The 27,895-nt window shown below is 43.1% G+C and overlaps 1 protein-coding gene across 2 annotated transcripts in view; it reads left to right on the top strand.

Moving 5' to 3' along the window:
• The window catches only part of KANK1 (KN motif and ankyrin repeat domains 1), a 119,789-nt gene that overhangs the window by 86,527 nt on the left and 5,367 nt on the right, over window positions 1-27,895 (top strand). The window contains exons 1-7 of one of the 2 annotated variants that reach the window (XM_066569339.1): window positions 4,990-5,093; window positions 6,056-8,707; window positions 18,715-18,933; window positions 19,581-19,689; window positions 20,694-20,903; window positions 22,815-22,902; window positions 25,612-25,831. In XM_066569339.1, coding sequence (XP_066425436.1) covers window positions 5,024-5,093; window positions 6,056-8,707; window positions 18,715-18,933; window positions 19,581-19,689; window positions 20,694-20,903; window positions 22,815-22,902; window positions 25,612-25,831 — 3,568 coding nt within the window. In that variant the 5' untranslated portion in view covers window positions 4,990-5,023. Of the gene's footprint in view, window positions 1-4,989; window positions 5,094-6,055; window positions 8,708-18,714; window positions 18,934-19,580; window positions 19,690-20,693; window positions 20,904-22,814; window positions 22,903-25,611; window positions 25,832-27,895 lie in introns of those variants that run through there. The other variant, XM_066569340.1, reaches the window with a different exon arrangement.

The following is a 27,895-nucleotide window of genomic DNA, read 5'->3' as shown; positions in this document are numbered from 1 at the left end:
ACAGGGGGGCCTGCGAGAAAGCTGGAGAGGCACTTTCTATGAGGGCATGTAGTGATGCTTTTAATGTTATTTGTTTGTGGCTGTGATTGTTTATTCTCCTGTTGCTGTAATCATCCTAAAGAGCAGATAAATTCCTTAAATTCCTTCTTTTACCAAAGTTGCCCATGGTAAATGGGCCATCCTAGCCCAGTGCCCTGGTGTTTGTTCCCAGAGCAAGCAAAACACAGCAGCCATCTGAACCATCGCTTTTCAACTGATGCTGCTTATGTTCATTGACTTAAGGTACTACATCTCTGTACCTTAAGAATTGACTGTACTCTTAATTGACTTAATTCACATTTCTGCAGCTTGACCACTGCAAATACCTGAGCTGGAGCATGTACATTGTGAAATAAAACCCATATAAATACTATACAGCTTCACCCCTTCTCTGTTATTATCAGGGAAGTTGCTATCCCCCATTTTCCGATTATAACCCCCACCCTAAGCACTGAGTATTTAGATGTCAGATTTAAAAGTCAGCTCTCCAGCTGGGGTATTGGCACATAAATTTTGAAAAGTAATCTAAAAACTTAAGTGTTTTCCCAGTTTTCTGCTTCTCATTTTTTTTCAAATTAAATTTGCAGCATATGTTTTACACCAGAGATTTATTTGTTTGGTAAAATATGCAGTAAATGCTCCTCTGTAACAGGAGAATCCTCCATCCCTCTAAGTGTGGGTTTGGTAGCAGGGCCTGTTCTGGTTGGGGAGCTCTGGTTTGGACTGTAGTACCCCATACCCAACAGTATCAGGTGCATCAGGAGTTATATCACATGTGCTTAGAGCATGACTGTAGCTGAGTATGAGCAAAACAGCCTACCTTCCTTACAAGGCAGTATTTATTGGTTGGTTTCCATGGCAGAAAAAGAGATGAAGGCGTTATCAGCCACATCCACAGTACAGTGTAGCATTCTGGGCAGTTGTGCAGTTCTGCAGTGTTCTTGTACAAGCAGAGCTGGGCCATCCCAGCACCACAGCCTTGTGCTGCAGGAAGGGTGGCTGAGGCCAGCACCCAGCCCCAGGGTACGATCATGAGCAGCTTGCTGGCTTGTTGTGCCTGCTGGGGCAGTGTGTACTCCACACCTGTGGTGTGCTTCACATTGCCACTTTGTGCTTTAACTGCAAAGAGAAAATCAAACACTTGACGCTCCTGCTGTGTCTGGAAAAGTACAGAAATTATTTGCTGTTTCTGTAAGTTTTTCTCTCTAGGTTCTTGGAATTAAAAAAAAAATCTTTGAGGTCAACTGGTTAGTTTTTGGACTTTTCCACACCAGCACTTTTGAAAACAACAGAACCTAGATTGAACAGTTGGGGAGCAAGTAGTTTCATGGCATCTCCTGTATATTGCTAGCCAAGAGAAAACGGACAAAATGAGTGTGAAAGTCAAGGTCTATTTTCCAAGAGATTTTATTGTGGTTTTGTTTAACTTATATTCAAATGCGAACACTTGAAAAGGAGAATGAAAGAAAAATGGTCAAATATTCAGTTTTGCTTTTAAAAAAAAAAAAGTGCTTGGCCTCTTAAGTTTTGGATCTTTTTGGAAGGTGAGATTGATGTTTATATATATAGTAAAGTGAAGAAAAAAAAAAGAATGAAAGTAGTATTTTGGAGGTGGGGGAGAAGGGGAAAATTCACCAGTTTATTCTCTGTTGTAGTAAGGAATCAAAAAGTCAGAACTTTTCTTTTTTAATTCCTTTTCCTGGCCCAGATAAACTTTCAAATTGAAGTTGAGCATATAAAAATACTGATTGACTCCATTTATGCCAACTATTGCTTCTGCATTTTTTTCCTTTGCAACATTCTTTATGGATTGTCTTAAGCCATAACTCTGGAAGGACTCTGTTGCTCATAACAATATTTCAATGAAAAATACTACTTTAGTAGTAGTCAAATCCATGATAAAAATGCATTAGAGCAGATATCATAACCAGATGGGGATAGCGGGCTCAACATATGATATTTTTCAAGGCACCTCAGACTTTCAGTTGGAAATAACATCTTCTGTTTGCTCTTCTTGGACCCTCCAAGTCAGCTCTACAATAAAGGTTTTCTAGCATGCAGAACCAAAACTCAATATGTGCCCACATTTCCCTTGCTTTTGTCTTCCTGAGAAGTCCTGTGGCACAGAAACTAAATATTCTATTCTTTTTCCAGTTCTCCTGGTCTGAAAGCTGCCATGATTAATGTGGACTCAGGTAGAGCTGACTCAATATTTTAATATACTGATGTTCTTGTGTAGTGCATTGGATAGGATATAATTTAATAGAAGTTGGCAAGAACGGAATGTTTGGACAGAGTCAGTCCCAGTGGTACAGAAAGTGAGGAGTACATTTTTTAAATGCTACTTGTGTCCTGCCCATGGTTATCCTGTAGCAGGGAGAGAGAAATGAAGTCTATGTGTACTTCTGGAGAAATGCATTAATAATGACAGTACCACAATGAGGTCTCTATGTGCTTCACAGAGTGTTCTGCTTCACTGGTACTGGCTTTAAAACATGATGTGTTTGTGTCTCATTGCATTTGGACTTGATGATCTTAAAGATCTTTTCCAACCTTCCTTTTCTACAAAAAGAAGAGTGTCTGCAGCATTTGTACAGACAAAAGTGCATGTGTTTGTGCATCTGCACCTGTGATTAACACTTGCCTGATACACTACAGAGGCTAGGGAATAGTTCTAACTTCACCAGTGTCCATGATCAGCTGGCCAAGGATGAGACAAGGAGCTTAACAAGAGTGTTTGTGTACTGTGTAGTGTTTGCTGCAATATTTCTATGTGTGTGGGCATAGGATCTTTGGTTCACTTGAGGTCTTTGGGCATGAAGGGACACTGAGGTTAATCTGGGGTACCTGCTGACGTAGTGTTTGGTACTCACCCACCACAGCTAGGAAGTGAATGTATCCATGGTTCATCCACAACCTAAGGGCTGAAAAGGCTGCACCCTTACTAGGTGTTTATTAATTTCATTTTTATTAGATTTTTTTCCCCTTTTGGAACCAACAAAACCATTTTTATTGCTTCAAAACAGCCATCCATTTTGTTTTGTTTCATGTTTAGCAGGCACGCCCATTTTGACTTTTCTCTGAGACAACAAAATGCACAAAGGCTTGGCACAGCTCCTGCAAGCTGCATCGGTGTTGTGTTGGTGGTGGTAGTGGATTGCATGCCTGATCCCCTTTTGTCTTAACATTCCAATAAGTTCTCCAGGGGTCAGCTGACAATACTGGGGTCGCATGGGTGGAATGATCACTGTGCTGTTTTAAGGAGAAGCAGCAGGCTCTCAGCTCCAGGCACGTCTTGTGCTTATACCACAAACAAACTCAGTACTAGCAGTGCTGCCAGCTCAAGCTGAGGACCAGAGAGATTTCACTGTGAGACACTGAGCTGTCTGCAAATGTTGTAGAGAAGTTTATTGAGGGATTCAGTGTCAGAGTGGTTGTTTCTCTCTTACTGTATTTTTTATAGGTTTCTGTTTAGCAGTCTTAATTCCATGAAGAACAAAATACATAAGAGATCCCAGTTTGATTCCCATGACTGAACATGAGATTTGCATGTCTTTTTAGAGGATTTATGAATATTTTTTCCAAAGATGCGTTAATTCTTAAGTCCTAGGCCCTTCACAGAGGAAGAGTCTGCTCTTCCTTCCCCCATCCAACACTTACACATTGTGCCCAAGGACAGTTTAGAGAAATTGTTTGACTTCACTGGTGTAGTGATGGGAAAATCAGAGATGTTGCTAGGTAGGAGGACAAGGACCAAGACAAGCAAAGGAAAGGAACTGGGGAAAATGGGACAACAAGTAAAATTGATGGAGCTTGAATTTACATGGGCTGGGTAAAGTGACTAGAACCAAACCTGAGATGAGGGGTGAGAGTATAACCAGATTTTGGTCTGTAATTGGTGGTGCAAGCAAATGGATGTAAGAAATACAGGGAGAAAATGGTTGAGAAATATAAAGTATGAGGAGAAGGCAAAAAGAATCCAGAAGAGTACAGGGAATGAGTGTCAAGGAGAGAGTGGGCACAAACCTAGGGTGCAGGCAGGACCGACCTAGGGTGTGGAGGTGTTGGGGTGTGGAGAGTTTGTCTGCAGGGAACGGAGCCAGCATGAGAATCTGGGAACAGAGTACTGACTTCAGTGAGGAAGAGGAGTAATTTAGAGAATATGCTCTCATTCTCTCCATGGCAGTTGCAGTCCTGGAGATTGTTCCCCTGCCTGACATTGGGACATTGAGACAGTCCTACTGGACAGCACTGAGCTGTGTGTCCTCATGTGTCTGAAGTGGTTTTGTATGCATGTATTTTTGCTTCCAGTGGTATTTAGATGGCTATTTTGGGTGTATCTGTAAGTAAATACCACACCACACTGACACTCTGGTCTTTCAGCAGAAACATGTGGTCGGGGGGGGGTTGTTTGTGTCTGTCGAACCCTCTGTCTACACTGCAGAACAGAGGTACTAAGGTGACCTGGCCAGCCCCAGTGCTGTGTCTCTGACATGTGCGTGCCTGTGTCTGTGCCTCCATGCTATTCTCTTCCCGAACCGTGGATGGTAGGCTCTTCTGAGCAGCGTCCTCCTCTATAGCTCGGGACGTGCTGTGGTAGCCAAAAGCATGCCAGGAAAGCAGTTACACTGTTTGCAGGCAAAGCTTTTCGTAAGTATGCCAAGGAGACTGGAAAAACAGGAGCTTCCCCCCCGCCGAAAACCTTTTCAGTACAACATTAAGTCACTTCCTGTAGTTGCAGTAAGTCTAGAGCTTCTTTTTTCCCCTCCTCTCTGCCCCCTGCCTCCTCCTTCCCTGAGGCTTGTATTCCTTTAGGAAGACGCGGCTCCCGAGCCTCTCCTTTGGGAAGCGGGAGGGAGCAGAGGGGGCAGCGCGGCGGGCGGAGCGCAGCGCAGCGCAGCGCGGGGGAGGAGGACGGCGCTTCCTTATGGGGTGATTGAAGCAGGAGCAAGCCGGAGGGAGGCAGGGCTCCGGCGTGTGACACATGAAGCTGGGACAGCCATACGTGGCTGGAAAATTTGCAGTGTGGGGGCAGAGACATGTGGCTAAGTCAGGTAACCGGAAAGCTGGCTTTTATTATTCCTCCAGCGCATAATTTGCAATAGTTGTTTTTCCGTTGTTTTTTGGTTTGTTGTTTTGTTGTTTTTTTTTTTTCTCTGTATTTGTATGTTTCCTCCTGCCAAGTATGAGGCCAGGAGGAGCAGGTTGTAAGGCAGTGCTGTATATATATACGCAGCCTGAGAAAACCCAGCCGATGTATTGAACTTTTTATTTAGATTGCTTCAGGAACAGGTGAGTCCTGCGGCTGGAGGGCAGGCGGGTGCACCTCTTGTATGACGCTTGTCCCTGAGCAGGGGGGTCGGGACTCTGCTGGAGGGGGATCTTGCTGCCTGTCGTGGTGGTGGAGCTTCACGGAGTTTAAAATTAAAGAGGCAGAGGTGCTGGTGGAAGTAATACGAGCTGAGGTGAGAGCAAATTGGTGGTGCTGCTGTTGCAGCAGCACTTCCCAGAGCCATGAAACAGCGCTGCAGAGCTGTGTAAAGTCCAGTGGCATCAGTTGCATAAGGAGCAGGGTCAGAGTTCCCATTGCCTGCTTGAATGCACCCTCTAGAGAAGTTGGTCTGCGGATGATTCATGTGGTACATTGTAATCCTGTGGTCTTTACATGATAACATGTGGGAAAGCTTGGTGGGGCATAGGAGGACTGGAAGGATTTGAGCAAGGACTGGAAGGATTTGAGATACTTGCTGTGCCCCTTCATTAGCAGACACTATCTCTGTGTATGCATGTGTTCACATTTATGTGGGTATGCACTTCTCAGCATTTGAAAACCCACTGATTAACTTTTAAAAAGTTAATCAGGATTTAGTGTTAAGGGTCAGTCAGCGGAAAGTTGGTCTGTTCGCTGAGCTGCAGCAGCAGTTTCTGCCTCAGGCGTGCAGTAAGCACCCGTCCTTCTATGCTTGTGTGTGAGTACATAGTTTACTAAATGCTGATTCTGTTTCTTCTTTTCCAGAAAAAGAGGAAGTTAATATAAATGGAGAAGATGAAAAAGAACGTAAAGACCCTTACTTTGTGGAAACACCTTATGGCTACCAGCTAGACTTGGATTTTCTGAAGTACGTGGATGATATACAAAAGGGGAATACCATTAAGAAGCTAAATATAAGAAAGAGGAGGAAAGCTGTACCAGCCTCGGTGGGTGCCAAGAATTCTGGTGGCCAGTGCGGTGGCTGGACCTCCACAGAGTCTCTCTCTTCATCGAACAGTGATGAGAACAAGCAGTCTTTGGCAACGAGGTGTCAAGTAACCTTGCCTATCCCTGCCAAACCCTCAGTTTCCTTTGAAGTATCTCCTACCTACTTAACTGTCCCAGAGAATAAACAGCTTCCTCCTCCCTCCCCCCAGCCTCCTCGGCACAACCTCCTTGTAACAAAAACCCTTATGGAAACACGGAGGCGACTGGAGCAGGAGAGGATGATGCAGGTCACGCCTGGAGATGTCCGCAGGCCTCGACTTTCCAGCTTTGGAGGCATGGGCTCCACAAGCTCCCTCCCCTCTTTTGTGGGATCCAGTGGGTACAGTCATGTGTCTCAGCATCTGCAGAATGGGTATCAGGGGAATGGCGACTACGGTGCCTGTTTCAGCTCCTCACTGGGCAGTTCCATACGTCACAGCCCCATGAGCTCGGGAATATGCACACCGGTCACCAACGTGAGCCCGGTGCATCTGCAGCACATCAGGGAGCAAATGGCAGTTGCCCTCAAGCGTCTCAAGGAGCTCGAGGAGCAAGTCAAGACTATTCCTGTGCTGCAGGTCAAAATTTCAGTGTTGCAGGAGGAGAAGAGGCACATGATGGCTGAACTGAAAAACCACAGGAAAGCCACTCAGAATGACACATACGGTTTCAGAAAGCGATCCTATAGTGCAGGAAATGCAGAGCAGTGGGAACACATGTCTCAGGTGAGAAGAGGTGGAGAACTGTATATAGATTGTGAGGAAGAGATGGAGAGTGTGGAGCAGAGCTCTCAGAGGATAGAGGAGTTCAGACAGCTGACTGCTGAAATGCAAGCCCTGGAGAAAAAAATCCAAGATAGCAGCTATGAAAGTCCAGCAAACCTTCGGGTGAACAGAGAAAGTCTGATAAAAGAAGCCCGATCTGTTGCTGTGGGTGCTGATGAGAACATGAACGATGTTGTTATATACAACAGATCTGCAAGGCAACACAAAGAAATAGCTGTGGGAACAGAAAAAGAAGTGAAGGAATGTGGAGTTGGAGTGACAGAGGCCATGCTTGGATTGTCTACAGAGGTTGAGAAGGAGATAGAGCTTCAGCAGCAGACCATCGAAGCCCTTAAGGAGAAGATATATAGATTAGAGGTGCAGTTAAAGGAAACCACCCATGACAGGGAAATGACCAAATTAAAACAGGAGTTGCAGGCAGCTGGGTCTAGAAAGAAGGTGGATAAAGCCATGATGGCTCAGCCTTATGTTGTCAGTAGGATGGTGGAGGCTGTCGTACAAACGAGAGACCAAATGGTGGGAGACCACGTGGACGTTGCTGATTCGTCAGTGGGAAACCATCTGCAGACGAGCAGCATCGGCACCTCCTGCAGACCTGCCATGCGGAGCACGGCTGCGGGCCCCGAGCTCCTGATGAGCCGATGGCTGGTGAGGGAGAGGGCAGACGTGCAAGATCAGGGTACAGGGAGGTCCATGGAGCTGCATGACAAGTCCGTGGGCACAGAGACAAGCATCTGTGAGACAGGTATCAACACGGAGGAGCCATCAGAGGTGCCGAGCCCTTGCCAGATGGCACAGGTGGTTGGAGCAGTAAGGTCTGTGGGCTGCGGGGACTGCTCGGTGAACGTGGTGGTTTGTGTGCCCAAGGAACACGTGTCCCGTGAAACAGCCACAGAGGCTGTACCCAGGGCAGAGGCAACGGTGATGGCTGTGCCTTCCACAGCTAGCCAGCAAACCAGCACTGCTTTGGAGATGGTGAGCCAGTGCACCAGCACGGAGGTGGCCTGCCTGGCAGACTGTGGGACTAACACCACTCTGAGCAGCTGTGATAAGCAGACCGGCACGGACAGCGTGGAGCTGCGGAGTGTGGCAGTAGGGGATGGCCGGGTGAAGGACATACACGCGTCTGCTAAGATGCGTTCAGTTGGAGTGGGCACCATGCTCTCCAGCCACCCTGGCTTTGAAAAGCCTTCTGCAATAAAAACCAAAGACTGTGGCACTGGGCAGATAAGTGTTTATGAGAACTATCTGGTTGGTCTGAAAATGAGGAGCATTGCCTGTGGACCCCCGCCGTTGCCGGTTGTCCCAGCTGGCACCAGGAGCATAGGTGTTGGGGGAGAGTCTGTGTGTGACCCAGTCAGTGGTCAGTCAGAGAGCCCTCTGCCTCCATCTGAGCTGAGGACAGGCTTGGATCACTACATTGAACGTGTGCAGAAGCTGCTGCAGGAACAGCAGATGCTGCTTGCTGAAAATTACAGCGAATTGGCAGAAGCCTTTGGGGAGCCCCACTCCCAGATTGGATCTCTCAATTCACAACTCATCAGCACCCTCACCTCCATCAACTCTGTCATGAAATACGCCAGTACAGAGGAGCTGCGTAGCCTGGACCTTCAGAAGCAGTGCATGGAGAGGAGCACTCCATCAGGTAAGCCCAGCATCGTGGCACACATCTGGTTCATTGTTCGGCTCTTTCCCAGGGCTGCAGATCAGTTGCCTGCTAGGCTCTCAGTCTGGAAGTCACTGTGTAGCCCTCCCCAAAGAAGCGCAGAGCATAGCACTGTTGTAGAATGCCCATTGGGTATTCCATCCAACCCATCGCTGGCAGCTGAAAAAGCAGAGTTTTATCTCTCCCAGTCTAGCAGGCTCTGAAGGTCCTGTTGATGATGGTGCCATGGCTCTGACCATGCAAGAGAGGTGTCAAAAATTTTGAAAGGTTTAACCACTGTGCGACATGCTGACTTCATGTTATAATTTCAGGAGTTTTGAGGTTAATGCCCATGGGTTTGGAATTTTAAATTTGGCATGCATATTTTTAAAAACAACTGTCAGATTTTTCAGAGCCAAAAGTCACTTAGAGTGTTGGTATCAAACTGACTTATTTCCACAGACATCTGCCTGGATTTTGTAGTATTTCTTCCAAAGGCACATTGCCTTTGTTCCTTGTGCTGCTCAGACAGAGAGCTGTGGGGTGCTTTCCCTATTCCAGCAGGGCTGTTTGCTTTATAATAGGCAACTCCAGAGCACTTCACAGAAACCACATCTTGAACTTTCTCTGTTCCAGTAACTGTTTGTTGTAATCCCTAGTTACAGCCTCGTGTCTGAAAGGCATAACTACTGCTGGAGGTTTTGGTGACACTCAGGAAAGGCAAGAATTTTAATTTAAACACTCCTTGCTTTTTATTTATTAATTTTAAAAAAATAGGCAATTATTTTGAGGGATTTTTTTTAATTCCCTGGGGTAGAGTTGAGTACTTTCAATTTTTTTTTAATGTGTCTGATAGTCTAGTTTAAAACTTAGCCATTTTTTAAATATCAGTGAATCCAACCACGTTACTATTAAGTTTATAAATGGTGGCATCCTGGAAACCAATATGTAATGCCTGGTGATGACTGTTAGATACCTTCTTCTTGCTTCTGCCATACAGTGACTGAAACAAGAGGTTAAGAAGGTGGCAAAGACTGGCTCAAATGCATGTCCTGTAGATGCTGAATGTACTGTTTAATGTCAGCATAATGTTATTGGCTAATCCAAATAGTTACATAAAGGTCTTGCAGCTTGCTTACTGTCTTAAAACTTATCTATTTTTGTTAAAACGCAGCTTGGTAAATCTGTTTTTTTAGCACATCTGTTGATGTGCTAAATAGAGCCATCCATGTAATAAGCTGAGTTTAAAAACCTCAAAGGTTTAGGTTCTCATAGTGAAGGAATAAGCAACATTTATGTAGTGGTAAGGAAAACAGATGATATTCTGTCTGCATACATGCAATATGATACTGTATAAGCAATATTATTATCTTTCTGGTATATTCCAGTCTTCTTAGAAGTAATGATATAATAATAATAATAATAATAATAATAATAATAATAATAATAATAATAATAATAATAATAATAGTGGTATCTAGCAGACATCAGAAATGTCTGTAAAACAGCAAACCAGAGTTATCACTAGCTGTAAATCCTTAATTCCTTTCCCAGCTTTTACTGCACAGTATCAAATGTGTGGTCAAGAGGTTTGAAAGCATTTAGACACAGGTGGAACAACAGATCATATTTACTAAAAATGTTAATACGTGGATTCAGATTTCACATTCCTGATAAAATTATTTTGGAATAATTTTATTTTAACTTGTAATGCCATTATCTTTAGCTGTGGATGATGAGTGTAAAATTTCTTTATTTTTAGTCCCCGGTGAGGGATGCCTGGACAGCATACATAAATCAAGCTATGGTCTATAACGGTTTAGACCCATGGAGAATTGGAGTGGAAAAGAGGTCTTAAGCCTGAAATGTTACCCTATCTCTTTCTATTAATTCTGAAAATACTGCCTTTAATACATTTGTATGTTGGTCCTGCTGCCCTTCCTATGGTATTACAGATAATGTGTTACATGTAGAGAGATTATTTGCTGAATGAAGCACTAAATTGACTAATTCTGTAATCATGGGAACTAATAGAGCCTTTCTTTTTCCATGCATCAGTATTTCATGACAGCTTGTGAGCTTTTAATAAGTCTTTTTCCTCACATTTAGATCTCTTGGATGTAGCTTTTCAGGTGTGTGTGTGAACTCAGCCAGTTCCCTTTTCTCTGGGCCTGGCATCTCAGACTGATTTCTGTAAAGCTTGTATAAACACAAAAAGCCTTCAGAGCACTGAGTCTCTATTCAACTTCAGTTCAAATAAGCAACTGAGTTGAAGCTATTTAGAGAAGCGTGACTGCACACACCTCGTTTTTTTTAGAAAAATAGGCTGAAGTGTCAGTTTCCAATTAGCATCAGTAGTGTCATATTTAATGTTTTATTCAAAGAGCATCTTAGGAAGTATCTCTTAGAGACCAGTTTCTTTTAGGGCAAAAATACCTGAGCTAGCTTTGAGGCATGTGCCAGCTGTGGTTTATCTCTTTGTGGGAATCAGTTAGGCTAGCTAGCTCTGGACCCTGGTGAAACCAGCAAGGACAAAAGCAAAACTCAAGATGTGCTCTCTCTTCTCCCGAACACCATTACCTCTCCTGGGCTCCCTCTTTTCCCCTCCTGGACTCTCCTGGACTCTCTTTCCTCTCCTGGAGTTGTTCCACATTAAAGCTGTGGGACTTTGGTCTGGAGAAGAAAGAGCGCCTCTCATCTTCTGCTTTTGTCCTTGTTGGTTTCGCCACATGATTTGGGTACCAGTTTGCCATACTGATGGATCAGTGCTCTGTGCTGCTTCTGAGGTAGCACATCAGTCGAGTTCTCAGCTTTACAGATTTATCTCCCTGTTATTGCTGGGGAGACAGGGTGTGCTGCAGGGGCCTCTGCCGTCTCACCTTCCCAGACACAGTTTGTGGCAGGTGATGGAGACACAGGCAGGAAAGCTGGAGCCTGCTGAGCAGGACACAGGCTGGCAGTTTTCATCTCTATAAACTTTAGACCACTGAGATGGTCTCTGAGCCAAGTCTATTAGCAATTGGTATTTTGCTTGTTGCAAAATAATCACCTTCCCTTCTGTAACTTGGCAACTCCTATTAACATTTACATATGTACTGTCTTTCAGCAGCCCTAGTGACCTTAGGGAATTCAAACCTGCTGGCCAGATGAGCACATTCCCACTCTGCAAAGTCATGTTAGCTGGCCTTGGCAGCCTGTGTGTCCACCTTATCCATATGGATGTGATACAAACACATCCTAGATGTCACAAACCTAGATGCTAACTGATCCATATTCTTAGACTAGACAGCACATAGGGAGGCAAGTGGATTAATCTCCCTAAAGGGAGGCAAGTGGATTAATCTCCTCTGTTTGTTGCACTAGATTTTTAAAGAATTTTCAGGATGTTGTATTTGAATGCTCATATGATGTGTTTTGCGAGATACCAGCCAGAAGCCTAATGTCACTTGTACAGGTTCTAATTACATGGACTTTTCACAAGTCTTTTACAAGTCTAGGTGGCTGTCTTTCACTGGCAGGGAGTTTTCAAGAATGGTATTTAAAAACAACTGATCTGCCATTGCCTTGAAAAATTAGCTGAGCACACTTGACCTGAAAATGCATTGCTATTTTGCCTCACTGGTCTTCAGATATCAGTTTTATTGTCACATTTTTGAACAATCCTGACTGAGTGTCCCAGTAGAAGCATTACACTACTTAGTCATCTTGAGGAAGGAGGCAGCTTCTTGAGTTAAAACTTCAAGGAGTGAAAGAAAATAGGAAGCATGTGGTGTCAGAATGTCTAGAGGGTTTGGAAATCTTGACGTGCCATCTGGTGGAAAATCTTCCAAGGTTTTCAGCTTTTAAGTTTTAACCAGAGCTGGGGAAGCAGGCTGAGGGACAGTGGAAAGACCAAAAGAATGATGGTGATGTGAGAAGGTCCTGGTTCCCCAAAATTGGACTAATGAGGCAGTGTGAACATGGTTGTCTTCTTCTGTGCTGTCAGTTGTAATGCAGGCAGTTGCAGAAAGCTGTTTTTCTTTGCAGCTCTTGTGCTTGAGACACCTTTCTCTTTAAGAGCATGTCATTTGACAGGTTAGTAGCTTCTCTCCTGGGAGCACAGACCATGCTATTGCAGCTGAAGACTTAGGGCTTGCTTGAGGCTCAGAAGCTTGTGCTGATGTGGCACAGGTATGGTGGTGATCCTGTAAAGCTCTGGATTGCTACGAATCAGAGTGGTTGTGCCTATGTCTGGGCAAGTGAAGGAAGTCCTCAGCTCCAGCTGCCAGAGATGCATGCCTTAATCATCAGGTTAAGTTTCTGTACAGATGTTCTTGTTTGTGTAGCAAACAGGATACATCCATCAGCCTGCTGGGAAGATGTGGAGCATTTTCCACATTCCTGGAAGGTTGTGTGTGACACAGAACAGCCACACAGATGGTCCCACCTAAGTGCTACATGAGTTCTGTTTATTTACATGTGTCTGGCTGGTGTCTCAGAGAATGCAGTGCCTCCTCTGCTTGTTTACTGGCAGGTGCTTTTTCTAGTTGTGGCAACACGGGAAGCTCAAATGGGAATGCTGTTCAAAAATGGTGCAAGCCTCCATAAACCTGAGAGGTTTGATGTACCTTCCCATGTCATATGTTAGCACAAGCTCATAACTGTTGTCATTATTAGCACTGTAATATTTGCTTGTTTGACTCAGTGGTAGCACTACTAGTGGTGTTTGAATGTAAAAGCTGCTCTATCTCCTGGCTTCTGCTTCAGTTAGCAGAGAGCATAATTTACCACAGTATAGATTATTTTTCCCTTCAAATTTATTGCTGCTTATAGAGTGGCAATCTGCAGTCTGCTAAGCTGCCTGTTAGATAGAGCCCCAATTCTTTCCCTATGTTGTGGCACAGAGATGTAATGTTCAAGCACTGAGCTCTATTTTGGAGTTCCACTCCCATGGTAACAGACACAGCTATGAATATTTAATAGCAAGAGATTCCCATTTTTCCAAGGAAGTGTTGTCATATTTCTGCAACAATAAAACGTCAGCTGATAAAATCAAATCCACATGAATGAGAGAGAAAGTACTCCAAGCTGACCTTCCTAGTGTGCCCAGAATCATGAGATGCTTTGAACCACCACTCCTCAGGGAGATAAGGATGGCTCTCACCAAGCTTCACACACAATTGTCTTGGAAAAGAATGCCTTTCATAAATAAGATGATAATCGGCTTCAAAGATGTGTGATCTTTTGTGGTCAGTCAATGTTTAATGAAAAGAATTTGGTTTAACTTCCAGTTTCAACAAGCTGGATTCACAATCTAATTTGGGGTTAGAAAACAACTTCTTAGCACAGAGAAAATGGTTAAAGTGAGAGTGAAAATTAGATTGTTCTTGCAGTTCTCTTACTAGAGCCTTCATCCTATTAGAAGGAGTGTTTTCCCTGGAGCTGAATTATAGTTCAACATCTGCCAATGCTCAGGCCCCAAGAGAATCTGCCTTCTGTCAGTTTATTGTATAAAAAGCTCATGTGTTGCAATTTTTGTTTTGAAACTTCGAGTTCACTGACTTTTAACCTGGAATGGCTCAAAAGTACCTTTTATAATGAAACTTCTTTCTAGTCTTGTGAAAGTACTGCATTCATCAGTTGGATGGGTTACTGTCAATCGTTGTAAATGTTTAAACATAACATGTTTGCTCATTACTGCCTTTTTATGTACCTTAGTAGAATGGGTTTTATTCTTTAATAGTTCTGATATGTAGACCAAATTGAAAGTGGATTAAAATAATTTATATTTAAAAAAGCACTTTTTAGGCATGACAATTTAAAAACTTTGGAGGAGAGTAGTTCAGTTAAAGTAATTTTGTAATGAGCTTATTGTTACTGTAAAGAAATCATGCAGTGTGAAAGAGAAGGTTATTTCCTTGCTATATATGCTCCAGACAGTATTTGTGCACTGTCTTTAGTGGGGAATGTGTAGCTTGTATGACTGACCATTATAAATGTATTGTGCAAATAAATGCTTGCACTGACCAAAAGGTTAAGAATAAAATCTTTGTGCAGCTACCACATAAAAAAAGCTTGTGCACTTTTTTAACCTATAAGCCTATGATGTTCCATCCAGAGAGCTGGATTCTCATCCTGATGATATTTAATCCCCCAGCCTTGTTTGCACTTCTCATGATTTCCAGTAGGATAAAAGTATTGTCAAGCTAAATTGGTTTTATGATAATACTTAGGTTTGCTTCCATCAAACTAAATGGAAATTTTCAAAAGCGGGTGAAGGCCTGACTTCTGTTCCCATGAGTTCATCACAAATTCAAAAGAATCTGTTGAGTTCCCTGAACCAGCTAACAGCATGACTGCTTGTGCTGTCATAAATGTGAGGGAAAGTCTGCAATCAGGAAGGAAGATTGCATCCTAATAACATTATATTATAGGTGCCAGAAATGGCATGGGTAGTCTGTTGCTTCTCTGTAGCAGCTTTGCTATCACCCTGGTGTAAATTGGTGAGATTTTCAAAAGAAGCACAAGTGATTTATGAGAGGAGATTCCTTCTAAAAAATTAAAAATATGTGTTCTCATTCCTTCAAACCACTGGAGCTAAATCCCTGAAGATGGTCCAATCACTTGTTTCCCTATGATACTGATGAGAGCAGCTTTCTGCTAAGTGTTTATGTACAGATGCAGTTGTTTTCTGCTTGTTTATGTACAGATGAACCTAGCAAGTTTTTTTGTTTGGTATGTCATACTTTTGCCTCTAAATGACTCCTGAACTTTTCCAAAATCGTCTACTATATTGAAAAATACATAAGAAGTTTTTGACGGGTCCCTTCTGTAGCTTGCTATTCTATATCAATACTTAGAGACTTATGTCAAGTTTGCAGTATTTGCCTGCAACAGTAAGCTAAGGAATATCATCAAGGCAAGTCTCTGTCTGGAGGCAGTGCCTGACTAAGGATTGACCTGTTGGCAGATTTGCTGTCAGTGCTATGCACCACAACCTGGAGAAGGATTCTGCTCAACCATACTTGCGATCTTTCTGAAGTGAGAGGAGCAGTCTATTTTAAGGTCTGTGTAGACCAGTGGCGATCCTCAGCCAGGGTTTCGTTTCCACACTGGAGAGGTGTGCACTACCTCCAGCTGTAAGAGTGGCCCTGCAGTTCTGTTGGAGGAAGAAGGAACTCAGTTCATTTGGCTTTTTGCTTTGTACAGCAGTAGATTAAGCTGTTAAATCATGGACTGTAATGTTGGGTGGTACAGCTCCTTCCTTTGTCTGTTTTTCTCAGTGATTTGACTCAGTGCTATCCAAGTGTCTTTATGTTCGCTGTCTTGAAAAGGGGAAGGCCTGGGAGCTGATATTAAATGATAATTAATGGCTCACAGCATTAATACTGAGTTGGACCCAAAGCTCTCTTTGCCTCATCATTGGGTACTGTGCATGCAGTAAGTGTAGACATCTAAGAGCTTTGCAGGGAGAATCAGTGCACTGACTGGTTCATCTAATGCACATTAATTGTCTCCTTGCCCTCAAGTCTTGATGTCACCCTCTTTTTGTCAGGTGCCAGGAACCAGCTGAGCAGAACCCTTTTCTTCTTCATTGGAAGGCAAGGACATCATGCCCTAGATCCTGAATTCAGTCTGGTGCTTCTCAGCCAATGATGCATGTACCAGAAGAGGGAACCTATTGAAATCATGTTGCATTGTTGGCAGGTTCAGGATAGGCTGTGAGTCAGGGGAGAGAAGTCTACTACTGTCCTTATTTCTATCTGTCCTACCCTGCAGCTCCCTCCCCTACTTGTCTCAGGGCAGGAGGGAGACACCTGAAGAAATTTAGGCTCAGGCTTTGGGGGCATGATAGGGGTCCACCAGGTGCTGCTGTTGGTTCACCTCAAGCTGGAGCCCCACTTTGCCCTGCCAGAGTCCTGCCTTCAGCTCTGGCATGCATAAGCCCAGCTGTGCCTCCAGACACACCATGGTTGTCACAGCTGCTTCTGTAGGAGAACCCTGCTGTCTGGCAGACTATGCAGACAGTTCTGCTGAAAGCAAACCTGGGCATCTTGGGAACTTTGCATGTCTCTGGATGCTTCAGAGCAGGTTTCCTTCACTCTTTTTTTTTGTCCTCAGAGGTCTGTCTGGAGCAGAAGGGGTGACCTGGTAAAACCAGCCCAGGCAGCCACCACCAGCTGCAGCTGGAAGTGGTTACTTGGTACTCTTTAATTGTACCTGTCACAGCTCCAAGCAAGCAAAGAGACAGTTCCCTTGTTTTTCAGCCATGGGAGTTTAAAAATCATTGTTGGCTTGATGTTCTACCTTGGCAGCCCTCTTCTCCACAGCTGTTGGATGAAGGATGATGCTTGCTGTTGGGATGAGACCTGACCAAAGTCAGTCAGTGCTGCAAAGTCAGTAGTGGTGGGGGAGCAAGGGCAGGACTTCCCTCTTGCTTTTCATGGGTGTCCAGGTGCTCAGCCATGTCTCTAGAAGGGTTACTTCTACCTAGGGGGCCCGGGAAGCTGCTGCCTTCTTACACACACACACACACACACACACACACACACACACACACACACACACACACTTTTTACTCTTAAGAAAAAAGCATTATTGCTGTGCTGCTTGTGACATGATGATCAATGCCCTGCTGTGTGCCTTTTCCTGCAGACAGCTTTCCCTGTATGTTGGAGGAGCTGTAATCCATGATGGAACTGGGCAATAGGCCTCTCTGCTGGAGAAGGGTGCTTTAGGAAATGCATGCAGGGTGAGACTTGGTTGGAAGCTCAGAGACTTGGGTGGGAATGGGAGCAAAATGGAGGAAGCTGCTGGGAAGTGACAATGTTTGGAAAAATCAGCTTTGTTATGTCCTGTTGTAGGAAAAATTCACTGAGGTGAAGAAACAAGGGGAAAAGGCAGTCTAACAAGAACAGCTTGCTAGACAGAGATGTAGCTGTGTGTCTAAAAATTAATGTTTGGAATTTACCTTACTACAGTGTATTAGCACCTTGTGCAGTGCCACTTATATTTGAATGAGAAGGCTGTGCCTTAGTTCTTGATAAATACAAAGGCAAAAAAATAATAATATACAGGCACACATCATTGAAAGCAAGAAAAGAGCGGGGGGAAAAAGTAATAGTGTTTAAAGCAAGTTAAACTTCAGCTTTTCTTTTCCTTGAATGCTAACAAGATCACTAGGGAGGCATAGGTGTGTAAAAAACCACTCTGTGTGTTTCACAAACAAAAGCATTTGTGCAGATTTGTAGAGAAGTTGTAATAGCACAGCTGGAGTAACTGCAGGGGGATCTGTAAAAGTCTGTGTGTAATTAGAACTGACTTTTGAATACACAGTGGGAAAAAGCAAGTGAATGCCAAAAAATCAGCGAGGGGAAAAAAGTATAACCCAAAGATTTGGAATTTGGTTTAAATACAGCTACTAGCTCACTACAATCCTGACCAAAAAAAAAGAAAAAAAGAAATTTAGTGTGTGGGAGTTCATTGCAGTTGTCTCAGTAACTGGGCAAAGCATGTAGCCTTCAGAATTAGTTTGAGTACTGGAAGAAAAAGGAAAATTTCCTGAAAAATTTATGCTTTCATGGAAAATGACATTTCTTAAACAAGTACAATGAAAAGGTTACTGTTCTTGCAGAAAGAACCTTCAGAGCCTGTGAACATGCTGTGCTCCTCAGGCATGTTATCAAGGAGCAGCTCAGTGAGCCCACCCTGACCATGGTGCCAGGAGCTGAGGTCACTGCTCATACTGAAAGAGAAGGAAAAAGAAGGACGTTCCTTTCATGCATTTTAAAGCCATTATCTTTATAGCTTGTCCTTGTATTATATATCTTTATCAAAAGAAAAACTCACAGCCATTTTTTTGCATTTTCTGAAAATGATCACAGTCTTTTTAGGTCCTCAGAAAACAGTATTTTAAAGGACAAGCTTTTTTTTTTCTAGTTTGTGGAGCTTTTTTTCCTGTGGATCACAATATTGATGGAAATATTATTGTTTGACTCGTCCGTGATGCCTACTGTCTTCTTTGGCAGGTGCTACTTTGGAGTACATCCCTCATGGCCAACTTGCAAACACACACTTAACTTCAAATTTGCGAACGCTGAAATTGGAGCAGGACACTGTGCCCACTCAGGAGGAGAGGAAGACTCCCCTGGTGGAAGCTGCTCGGGGAAGGAAGTCTTTTTCCTCTCAGGATAAAGCTCTCACTCCAATTAATCTGACAGATGATCAGCTTGCCGCAGGTCTCTATGGTAATAACTGGCTCACATTCACCTTTCATCATGCTGGTGGAGTCTGAATATGAAATACAGTTAAAGAAGGTTTTTAATATTCTCAAAAATGCAAAAAACAGGAAAAGATGCAGCTGAGGGGAAATTCACAGTGTGACACCATGTGTCTGCAGGTAGTGGTTAGGTTTTAAATGGCAGATTGGTAGCGCATCAGTGAAATGCCATTTAGTGTTTTGCTAAGAAAAATCTAATGAAAGATAAAGGGTTAATAATTAACTTAAATTTGTATGCATCTTTTACCTGTCCTTTGTATAGAGACTGGTTTAAAAGTTTTTTCAATGAGTACTAAATCTAAAAGACCATCTTTGATTGAACCTACCTGTTGAATAGTTTTCTAAAGCGTCATGAAGATCAGCAGCATGTTGTAAGGTGGAAAAGTTAGGCTTAACTAGTTTCCACAGCTGATTTTGAAGCTGTTCTTCTGTATTTCCAATGTGCATGTCAAACCATGACTGTATCTATATTAGAAAACCCAGCTTCAGATGGTAAATTACAGAGAGAGCTGTTAAAAAATACAGTTATTTTGCAAAATCAGCTATAATGCTGCTGCATTCAAAGCTGGCTACAGATTTATACTGATATGTATGCTTCATCTGCCTTTCTAACAGTATGTACTAATAATGAGAACACACTCAAATCTATCATGAAGAAAAGAGATGGGAAGAAGGATTTGAGCAACACCAAGAAGAACCTGCAGTTTGTTGGCATTAATGGGGGGTAAGAAACCTGTCTCCAAAACATCTGTTACTGTAGCACTTTTCACAGCGGGAAGAAGAGAAGGAACCCAGGAATACATGCATACGTTTGGGCTGTCCTTCAGGCTGAGGTGCAACCACTGAGTGTAAGGATCAGAAGGAAGAATTGAACAGCTGAGCTCCTCTTAATCCTCTTGTGCTTGCAAGTCATATATGGCATCAGTCTCAAATACCTGTACATTAGATTGCTGCCAGATTTACCACAGGAAAGAGAAACAATCTCAGACAGCCATGAGGACATTTCTCAGTCAACACTGTAGTAACCAAAATTTATACATAACTTTGGTAGCGGACAAGCACAACATTATACTATTAAACAATACAGCAAGAGATGCCATAGCTGTAGAATTAATTTTTCTGGCTTTGTATTCCTATACAAGTACAGAGGACAGTATGGAAAATTGTCTTTTTTAAAATATTACTTGCCCTCCCAGAATGTTTTGAAGAAATTTTTTAAGTGGTTTTAAAATGGTTTCATCCAATTGTTTTTATATAGCTTTTCTAGCCCTTTCCTCAGATTAGTTTTTCTTTAGTACAAATGTTTTGTGTGTTATATAGCCTAAATATCTCACTTACCTAATTTCCTACATATTAGCTAAAAGTATCATTACATATATTGAGGGGCAGTTATCATAGGTTTGTTAGCTTCCCTGCTTATATCTGCCTAGTAAGGCAGTACAATTTACTCTGAGCAAAGTAATTTCCTTTTGGGGATAAGGCAAGGTCTGATAAAATGTTAAGACTTACATTTAAAAGAGATTGTTCTTCTTTCATTACACTCTGTGTACATAATACTGACAGTGTCATTTGCCAGTAACACTGAGTTCAGTGAGTAGAAGAGGTCTCCAAGGAAAAAACAGGAAGACAAAGCTTTTGCAGGACATTTTTCCACTTGTGCCAGTGCAAGCAGGTACTGACTGCTGCTGAATGGCATGGAGCAAGCACCTCTGCCCATTCTCCCCGTAGGTATGAGACCACATCCAGCGATGACTCCAGCTCTGAGGAGAGCTCCTCCTCAGATTCGGAGGAGGAGTGTGAGAGCCATGAGTACTCCTGTGACCAGCACCCAGAAGAGAAGCAGCCCACCCCCCATGCTGCCGAGGTCTGCGCCGTGGGGGCAGAGGAGGACAGTCCCCTCCCAGAGTGTGAGGCCGAGGAGGTGGAAATCAGAGAGAGGTAGGTGCCCACCCTCTCCAGAGTGTGCCTCTGAGGCATGCATCTCTGCCTCCTGTCATGGAGCAAGCTGTGTGGGCTGTGCTTGTGGAGAAAGCATCAGCCCCAGCACTGGCTGACTGCTGCCCACTTCCCTCCTCCTCAAGTGGGTAGCCAGAGGCAGCTTCATGGCAAAATGACTCTGTTTGAGCAGGCAGAAGGTGTCAGAGGGTATCCTTTCCAGCAGCTGACCCCATTGACTTTAAATGATTCATTAGCAGAAGACCCTGGTGCCTCCCCTAGCAGAGGCTCTCCCAGGTCACAGCTGGCACTTGCCTGGGAGCAGGCAATGCCTTGTTAATGTCCTGGCATGTAAGCAAACAAATTAATCTTGAGCCATGCACACCAGGTCAGCTGGCTGCTGGGAGTGCACCTTGCATTTGCACCTTCCACAGCATCTTGGGCATGGCACAGAGAGATGATGGGGTACAGCACTGAGGACACTGGGATCATGTGCTTCGTATGGTAGGAGATTGTATACTGTAATACACTTTCAAGGCTGCCATCACACACTTGTTCAACATGTCATGTCTTAGGGTACTTTTCAAATTGCTGTGTAAGGTAGAATTTGACAGACAAGGCTGTGCTTTTTAGGCATATGGAAAGAATAAAGTGGTGAGTGTTTACTGATTCTCGGTTAGCAAACAGCAAAAGGAAGTATGAACTGAGACAGTGAAAGGATCTCTTACAGATAATGGGTTTGCCAGTGTGCTAATTTGGAAAATTAGGTAGGTAGAATAACAACAGTAAAAGCTAAAACGAAATTAATGTCATGTTTCACTGGAGATGTAGCTTAGCATCAAGTTATCTGTAATTGTCAGCTGTTAAATAAAGGAGATGCAGAAATTAATAATTAAGACCTTGGTGGTCCTGGAGCTGTGTGTTTTTTGAAGAGCCCTGAGCTTACTTTATACAGTACTGTAGGATAGCCTGTTGTTTTACAGGTGGCATAAAAAGATAGGCAGCCTGTCAAAAGACCTCTCTAATTTTTATTTACAGTAGCAAGAGGTGATTGGGAAGAAGAGCAGCAGAACAGCTTAGATAGCCATCGTGCTTAAGGAGCACGTTCCTTGCAAGCTGAGTGCTCTGGCGGTGCCCTCTGAGGGGAAGAGTCAGGGCATGTGGCCATGTATGGCAATGGTGGACAATTTCACTGCTCTGTTAGCACTAGCAGCTGGCTTCTAATCCATGAGGACTAAAATGCCCATCTTACACACATGAGTGTGTTAGCTTCTCTGCTTTTTGGGAGAATTTTCCAGAAAAATTGCCATTATCCTCTGGGCAGGTTTTAGGCAAAGATGGTTGGCCACAGCCTGGTACAGGCCTTCTTGACCTTTTTTTTTGGCCCACCATGAGTTTAGAAATTTGTAATGACAAGGGAGTAAAAATTAAGAGGGCTGGAGAAAGAGAGTAAATTTCCAGAGTGGGTGGGATGAGAAAGGCTAGTTCCAGTGAATGGAAGCTGGCAGGGAGGCACCTCTTGAGCTGTTTTCCACTGCTTAATTCTGTTTCCATCACAACTACTGGCATTTCTCCTTGTCAATCAAGTAATCAAAGCACACAGCATATGAAGTGTGCTCTGCAGTCACACAGCAGTAGGTGAGAATTTCCACTAGAAGGGTTGCCAAGTCTTAGAGCACGAAAGTGATGTGTTTCCCACTCTCCATTCCTGTTGCCCTTCCCACACTAATCTCCATTCAGTGTGGAGCGAGTATCTCTGTGAGAAGAGCTGCCGGAGCAGCTTCTGCATGGTAGGAGCAGATGGCTTGCCTGGAAACTTTCATTCCCAGAGAACTTTCAGAAAAACAAATGTTTCTATACTGAAACGCTAATATAAAAATTGAAACATGCCATGTATTTTGCTGTCTCCCTCAGGTATGAGCTAAGTGAAAAGATGCTTTCTGCCTGTAACCTGCTGAGAAACAACATTGATGACCCCAAGGCCTTGACCAACAAAGATGTGGTAAGCAATACAGGTGAAAATTTTCTCTTGAGATGCAATAGCAAAACTTTAGGGAGAGGTAACTTCTGGTTTTACAGGACCAGCACTGCAGTGGCTAGGCAGAAGAGGATCTCATCTTTGCTGCAAGAGTCACAAAGCTCTTTCTACCAGGACACTTTCATCCAGAGAGTATACTTGTGTTTTGTGTGCTTAAGTGTTGTTGTCCCAAGGCACACACATAAAAACAGTAACATGAAAATACAGTTTCAACACATCTGTGCATTCCTTTGTTATTCCTGTGGTTTTTTTGGTTTAGCACTGGTATGGGTAGCTCTCAGGCCTCACATTAGGAGGCTGCAGTGGATGAAGACTCTGTTGCATCCTATGAAAGAACCTCAGAGTCTGTTCTGAAACACTAGGTGATGTGCCTTCTTGTGCCTTCTGAGTGCAGGGATGCTATTTGTCTTGTTTACTGCATTGGTGGTTTTTGTATTAGTGCTGCAGAGAGTAAGGAGGATTTATTGTTAAAACTTAACAAATACTCAAGTCTCAGGACATAAAATTGTATTTGCCTTATTGGAAATTCCTCAGATAGGGATTGCCTGCTCTACTCTATGAGGGCAATCTGAAAGCAAAGGAACACTGCTTAATGATATGAAATTGAATTTTGCATTTGTTACACTTGTGCATATAAATGGCAACAATTTAGTGTCATTCTCTTCTACAGTAGAGCATCTGCAGCTTCTTAAAGTGTTGTGTTATTAGTGTTGTCTGTATGATACACTAATACTGTCTGTGTCCAGTGCTGACATCTGTGGTCCAGGGAATGTTTTGAAAGGGTGTTTCATAGAGTTGTGACACATAGTTTTTAATTGTGTTTGTCCTTCACAAGTAGTTTAGGCATTCAAACAACAAATGCTTTAGTCCCTCTTGGAGTTGAAAGTGTCAAAAATGGCAAAACCAGATTATGATCTCTGCCTTGGAAGTGTAATTTGAATTTACATTTTACTTTCTTGTGCCTAAAGTGTTTTCCAGTACAAGCAGTGCTTTGTAGATGGAAGCTGCAGACTGATCAGCTCTTGTCCTCTGTCTGCTGATAAAGAAGTCTTGTCCAAACAGCTCAAATGCTGATCCTTTATAGCTAAGGATCTGTATGAATTGTCCCAACCTCTTCCAGCATACTCAGCTCTTGTAGCTGCTGTTTACACCAGAAAGAGCTGTGGACTGCATCTTTTTGAATGTGATGGATTAATTGAATTTTAAAAGTGTATTGTGTATTTAATAATGTGTGTGATACTGACTAAAAATAGTTTCTTAGCGGTATTCTGCACTCAGTAGTGCCTGAAATAAATAAAAAATTCTGTTGTGTCAGTTTACGGCCACCTTTGCATTTCAACTCTATGTTCACAGAATACATACATCACATTATAGTAGCACTGATGTAAAATATTCTGTTAATGTGTTTATGTAGTACAGATACATAGGTAGCACTGGTCTGTGTAGAATATTTTCTCTTTACCAGAACAGACCACCTCTAGAGATACTGGTGTGCTTTCACAAGAGGCTATATAAACTTTCTGAATGTCTTCTCTGCAAAATTGCCCTTGAATTTACTGGCCGCCTTGCAGGTCAGGGTTAATGAGGAAGATATGGTGGTCCTTCCAGGTCAGAGAAAGTGTCTCAAAGTCAGAGCTGGTGGTGAATGTGGAAGCCTTCTTGGCTTACAGTGAGATCTGCTCTTCCTACATTGTCACAACAGACAAGTCACCTGGCCTAAGAGGCTCCTACTCCCCCACTCGCAGTCCATACCCATGAGAAAGTTTATCCTGAATGTGTAGCCTGCATCTTCTCACTGCAACTAAAATCTCTTATTATTAAAGCCAGCCAGACGTCAGGTGAAGAACAGGTTCTTCCTTTTTTCCTCTTTTCTGCAACAAAAGTTGCACAGTTTCTTTCCCCAGCGGTGCTTTTCAGCGGAGCATCTCCAGTCCTTCCTGTCTGTCCAGTAAGTCAGATTTCCTTGACTTTTGTTCATTCTTGCTGCTTATCTTTGAAACTGTTTCAACCAAATATTTTGTGCCATTCAGTGGTCAGACCAGACAAGATAGTCCAGGCGTTGTCTTCACAGTACTCGGCAGAAAGAAGGGACTTCATCACGTGCCATGCAAGCTATAAATCTGTCTATTCACCCCAAAACAGTATTTACCTTTTACATTACGATGGGATGTTGGGTTCAGTTTGTAATTGTCTGTAATGACCAGTTCTTCTTCTTCAGAACTGCTGTGCAGCCAGTTCTCATATACTTTGTGCATTTGATAATTTGTGCCTCAGTATTGGGCCTGTCTGACTTAGCATGGTGTTAAGTCCAGTGAGAAAGTCTTGAGTTCATCAGTGATTTATAAACGTAGTTAAGTATTTGATGGAAATAGTTACGCAGGTCTTTTTTTTCCATTCATCAGTATTTGATAACTGTTAATTCTGGGAGTATTCTCACCCTGAAATTCTGTGCTGTCAGAGATGAAAATCAGATGAAGTGAGAGGAAGTAAACGGTGGTTTAAAGCGGACTTTAGTCAGGGGGCACGCTTCAGTCTCTACATGTTGTTTGTGAGCTGAATACTTTCTTCCCACATTGGACTAAAAAAGACTTGACCTGCATTGCTGACTTACAGGATGAAAAATCTTTTAAATAGATTGTCCATATGTAAATTTTTCTGTCTTGGTTTTGGCAGAGGTTTTGTTTAAATACTATCCAGCATGAGTGGTTTCGTGTCTCAAGTCAGAAGTCAGCTCTCCCTGAAATGGTTGGAGACTACATAACTGCTTTTGAAGAGATTTCTCCTGCTGTCCTCAGACATATCATCAACATGGCAGATGGAAATGGAAACACAGCTCTGCATTACAGTGTCTCACATTCTAACTTTGAAATTGTAAAGCTTCTTCTGGATGCAAGTAAGTTTGCTTTATGTTTTTTTTAATTATTCTTGGTTTTGCAATTCTCATGGATGAAATTCTTGATGGACTACAGGCCAAGTTCCATCTTCTTCCAGCAGATGTTTTAACTGTTACCAGTTATATGGTGGCTCACCTAGGTAGTCTAGAATCTTTGTTTCTAGTACTAGCTTTGGAGGTTCTTGAAGAAGGTAAAAATCCACCTAAGTAAATTATATACAGAGTTGAGATAGATAGCTGGACTCTTGCACTGTAGTCCCAAGGTCAGGAGCACCAGTCTCCAGCAGTTTTCTCTGGAGGCAGCACAGCTGCTGCTCAGCACTCTAGGGTGCTGATGGAGGAGGATGCATTGAGGTATAAATACCATCTTAAACATGCAAGCTAGTCTAGCTTTGTCTAGAGCAGTGCAGAAGTTTTTTCTGGCCACCACATTGACTCATCTATGCTACTTTCCTGAGAAACTGGGGCAATATGGCATTCTGTCACAGAGACCATTTTCCTAGTCCGTAAGCAGTCTGATTCTGCTTCATGTGTTTGCTTTTGTTGCCTCATTTTCTTGATCCTCTTGCAACACACGTGCAGAAAGGGTAGTGGCAAAGGGGAGACTGGAGTATCTGCTCCCCACATTCAGTGTGCCAGATGGCATCCAGCAGAAGGTATCACACACTGGAATTGGTCTCAGGCTGGATGTTTAATCTGTTTAATCCTAGTTTTGCTCTCTGAGTGAAGTTTGTTTCTCTAAACTAGTTAAAAAACCTGTCACAGTTGATTGTGAAAGCTTAACTAGGCCAATGACATGTCTGGAGTGTAAGCCAAGCAGTATTCAAAAGTCCAGAAGGGTAGCATCAGATAAACAAGGATATGAATGATACAAATCTCAGCTTTGATAACCTAGCACATGTGTCACACATGCAGAGACTTCCTCAAGAAGAAAGGGAGCACTTTGAAATCTCTGGTCCTTTTGAAGGCAGTCTCTGTTTGAGAAGAGTGAGTCACAGCAGGGGAATGCAGGGAATGTCAGGAGCGTGGTGAAACGGGGCAGGCTGGCTCTGCAACACACTGTGGTAGGAGGAAGTTGCCCCTCTGCTTCCCTAAGTGTCTCAGAGGAGCAGGAACTTGCTCATCTCTTGCTGGAAATCAGGACTTCTGTAGGTTATGGCAGCTATTGTATGCCCATGAACACCAGGGGTGTTATATGTAAAATGTAATAATCATGACTAGTCCCACATAGTTCTTTCTGAAAGAGAGAACTGCTCATGCCAGCAATTGGAAAATGTTTGCAAATAGGCAGATTCCTTCAGGTTTCAACAATCTTTCTCTGGACTGTGTCTGAATGGTCACTGTGATCAGCTCTGCAGTGTGGTGATATCACAGGTAGATTCTTAGACAGAGAACTCTGTGTCTGTGTTTGGTGAGAAGAGTGGACAAGATGAGATGAGAGAATCCTCCAATAGCATGAAGCAGAGTCACCAAGAGGACAAATAGGAGAATAATTTCCCTCAGCCATATGGAAAAGGAGCTAAATGGGACCTCAGAAAACACACTCTGCTGAAGTAGTCTAGTCAGAGTAGGAGCACACCACTTCTAAGTTATTCATTACTCAGGTTGTAATGCATTTAGCAGATTGTCATGTTCTCTGGCTTCAGTGGCTTCACAGAAGTGATGTCTGAAAGAAGTATTGGTCTACTGGTTATAAGGTATCATCACCAATGTCTATTTAATAGGAAAAAAATTTGCAATTTTTTTTTACTGAAAAGATCCTTTGCCCATAAACCTGAAGAATTTCCTGAGCCATTTTTGCTTGTTAAGATATCTGTGGTGCAATTTAACCTCTAGTCTGCAGATAATGTTTATGTAAAGCTGAGTCCCTGCTTTCCAATATGATGAACACACTGAAAACCATGCTGCCCAATAAACCAATAAGCACTGCTGAATTTCTGCTGAATTTTAGGAGCAGAGACAGACTGGAGGCAAGGTTTGAACAAAAAGGAGAACTCTTGTCGGTTGCTAGCACTGGTGAGAGGATTTGCCTGTATTTGTTCCCAGAGCAGTTTTGTTCATTGT

Source organism: Molothrus aeneus, chromosome Z (assembly GCF_037042795.1).
Source record: "Molothrus aeneus isolate 106 chromosome Z, BPBGC_Maene_1.0, whole genome shotgun sequence".
NCBI lineage: Eukaryota > Metazoa > Chordata > Aves > Passeriformes > Icteridae > Molothrus > Molothrus aeneus.
The sequence above is the reverse complement of the archived record's forward strand: the minus strand, read 5'-3'. Positions and strand labels throughout refer to the sequence as shown.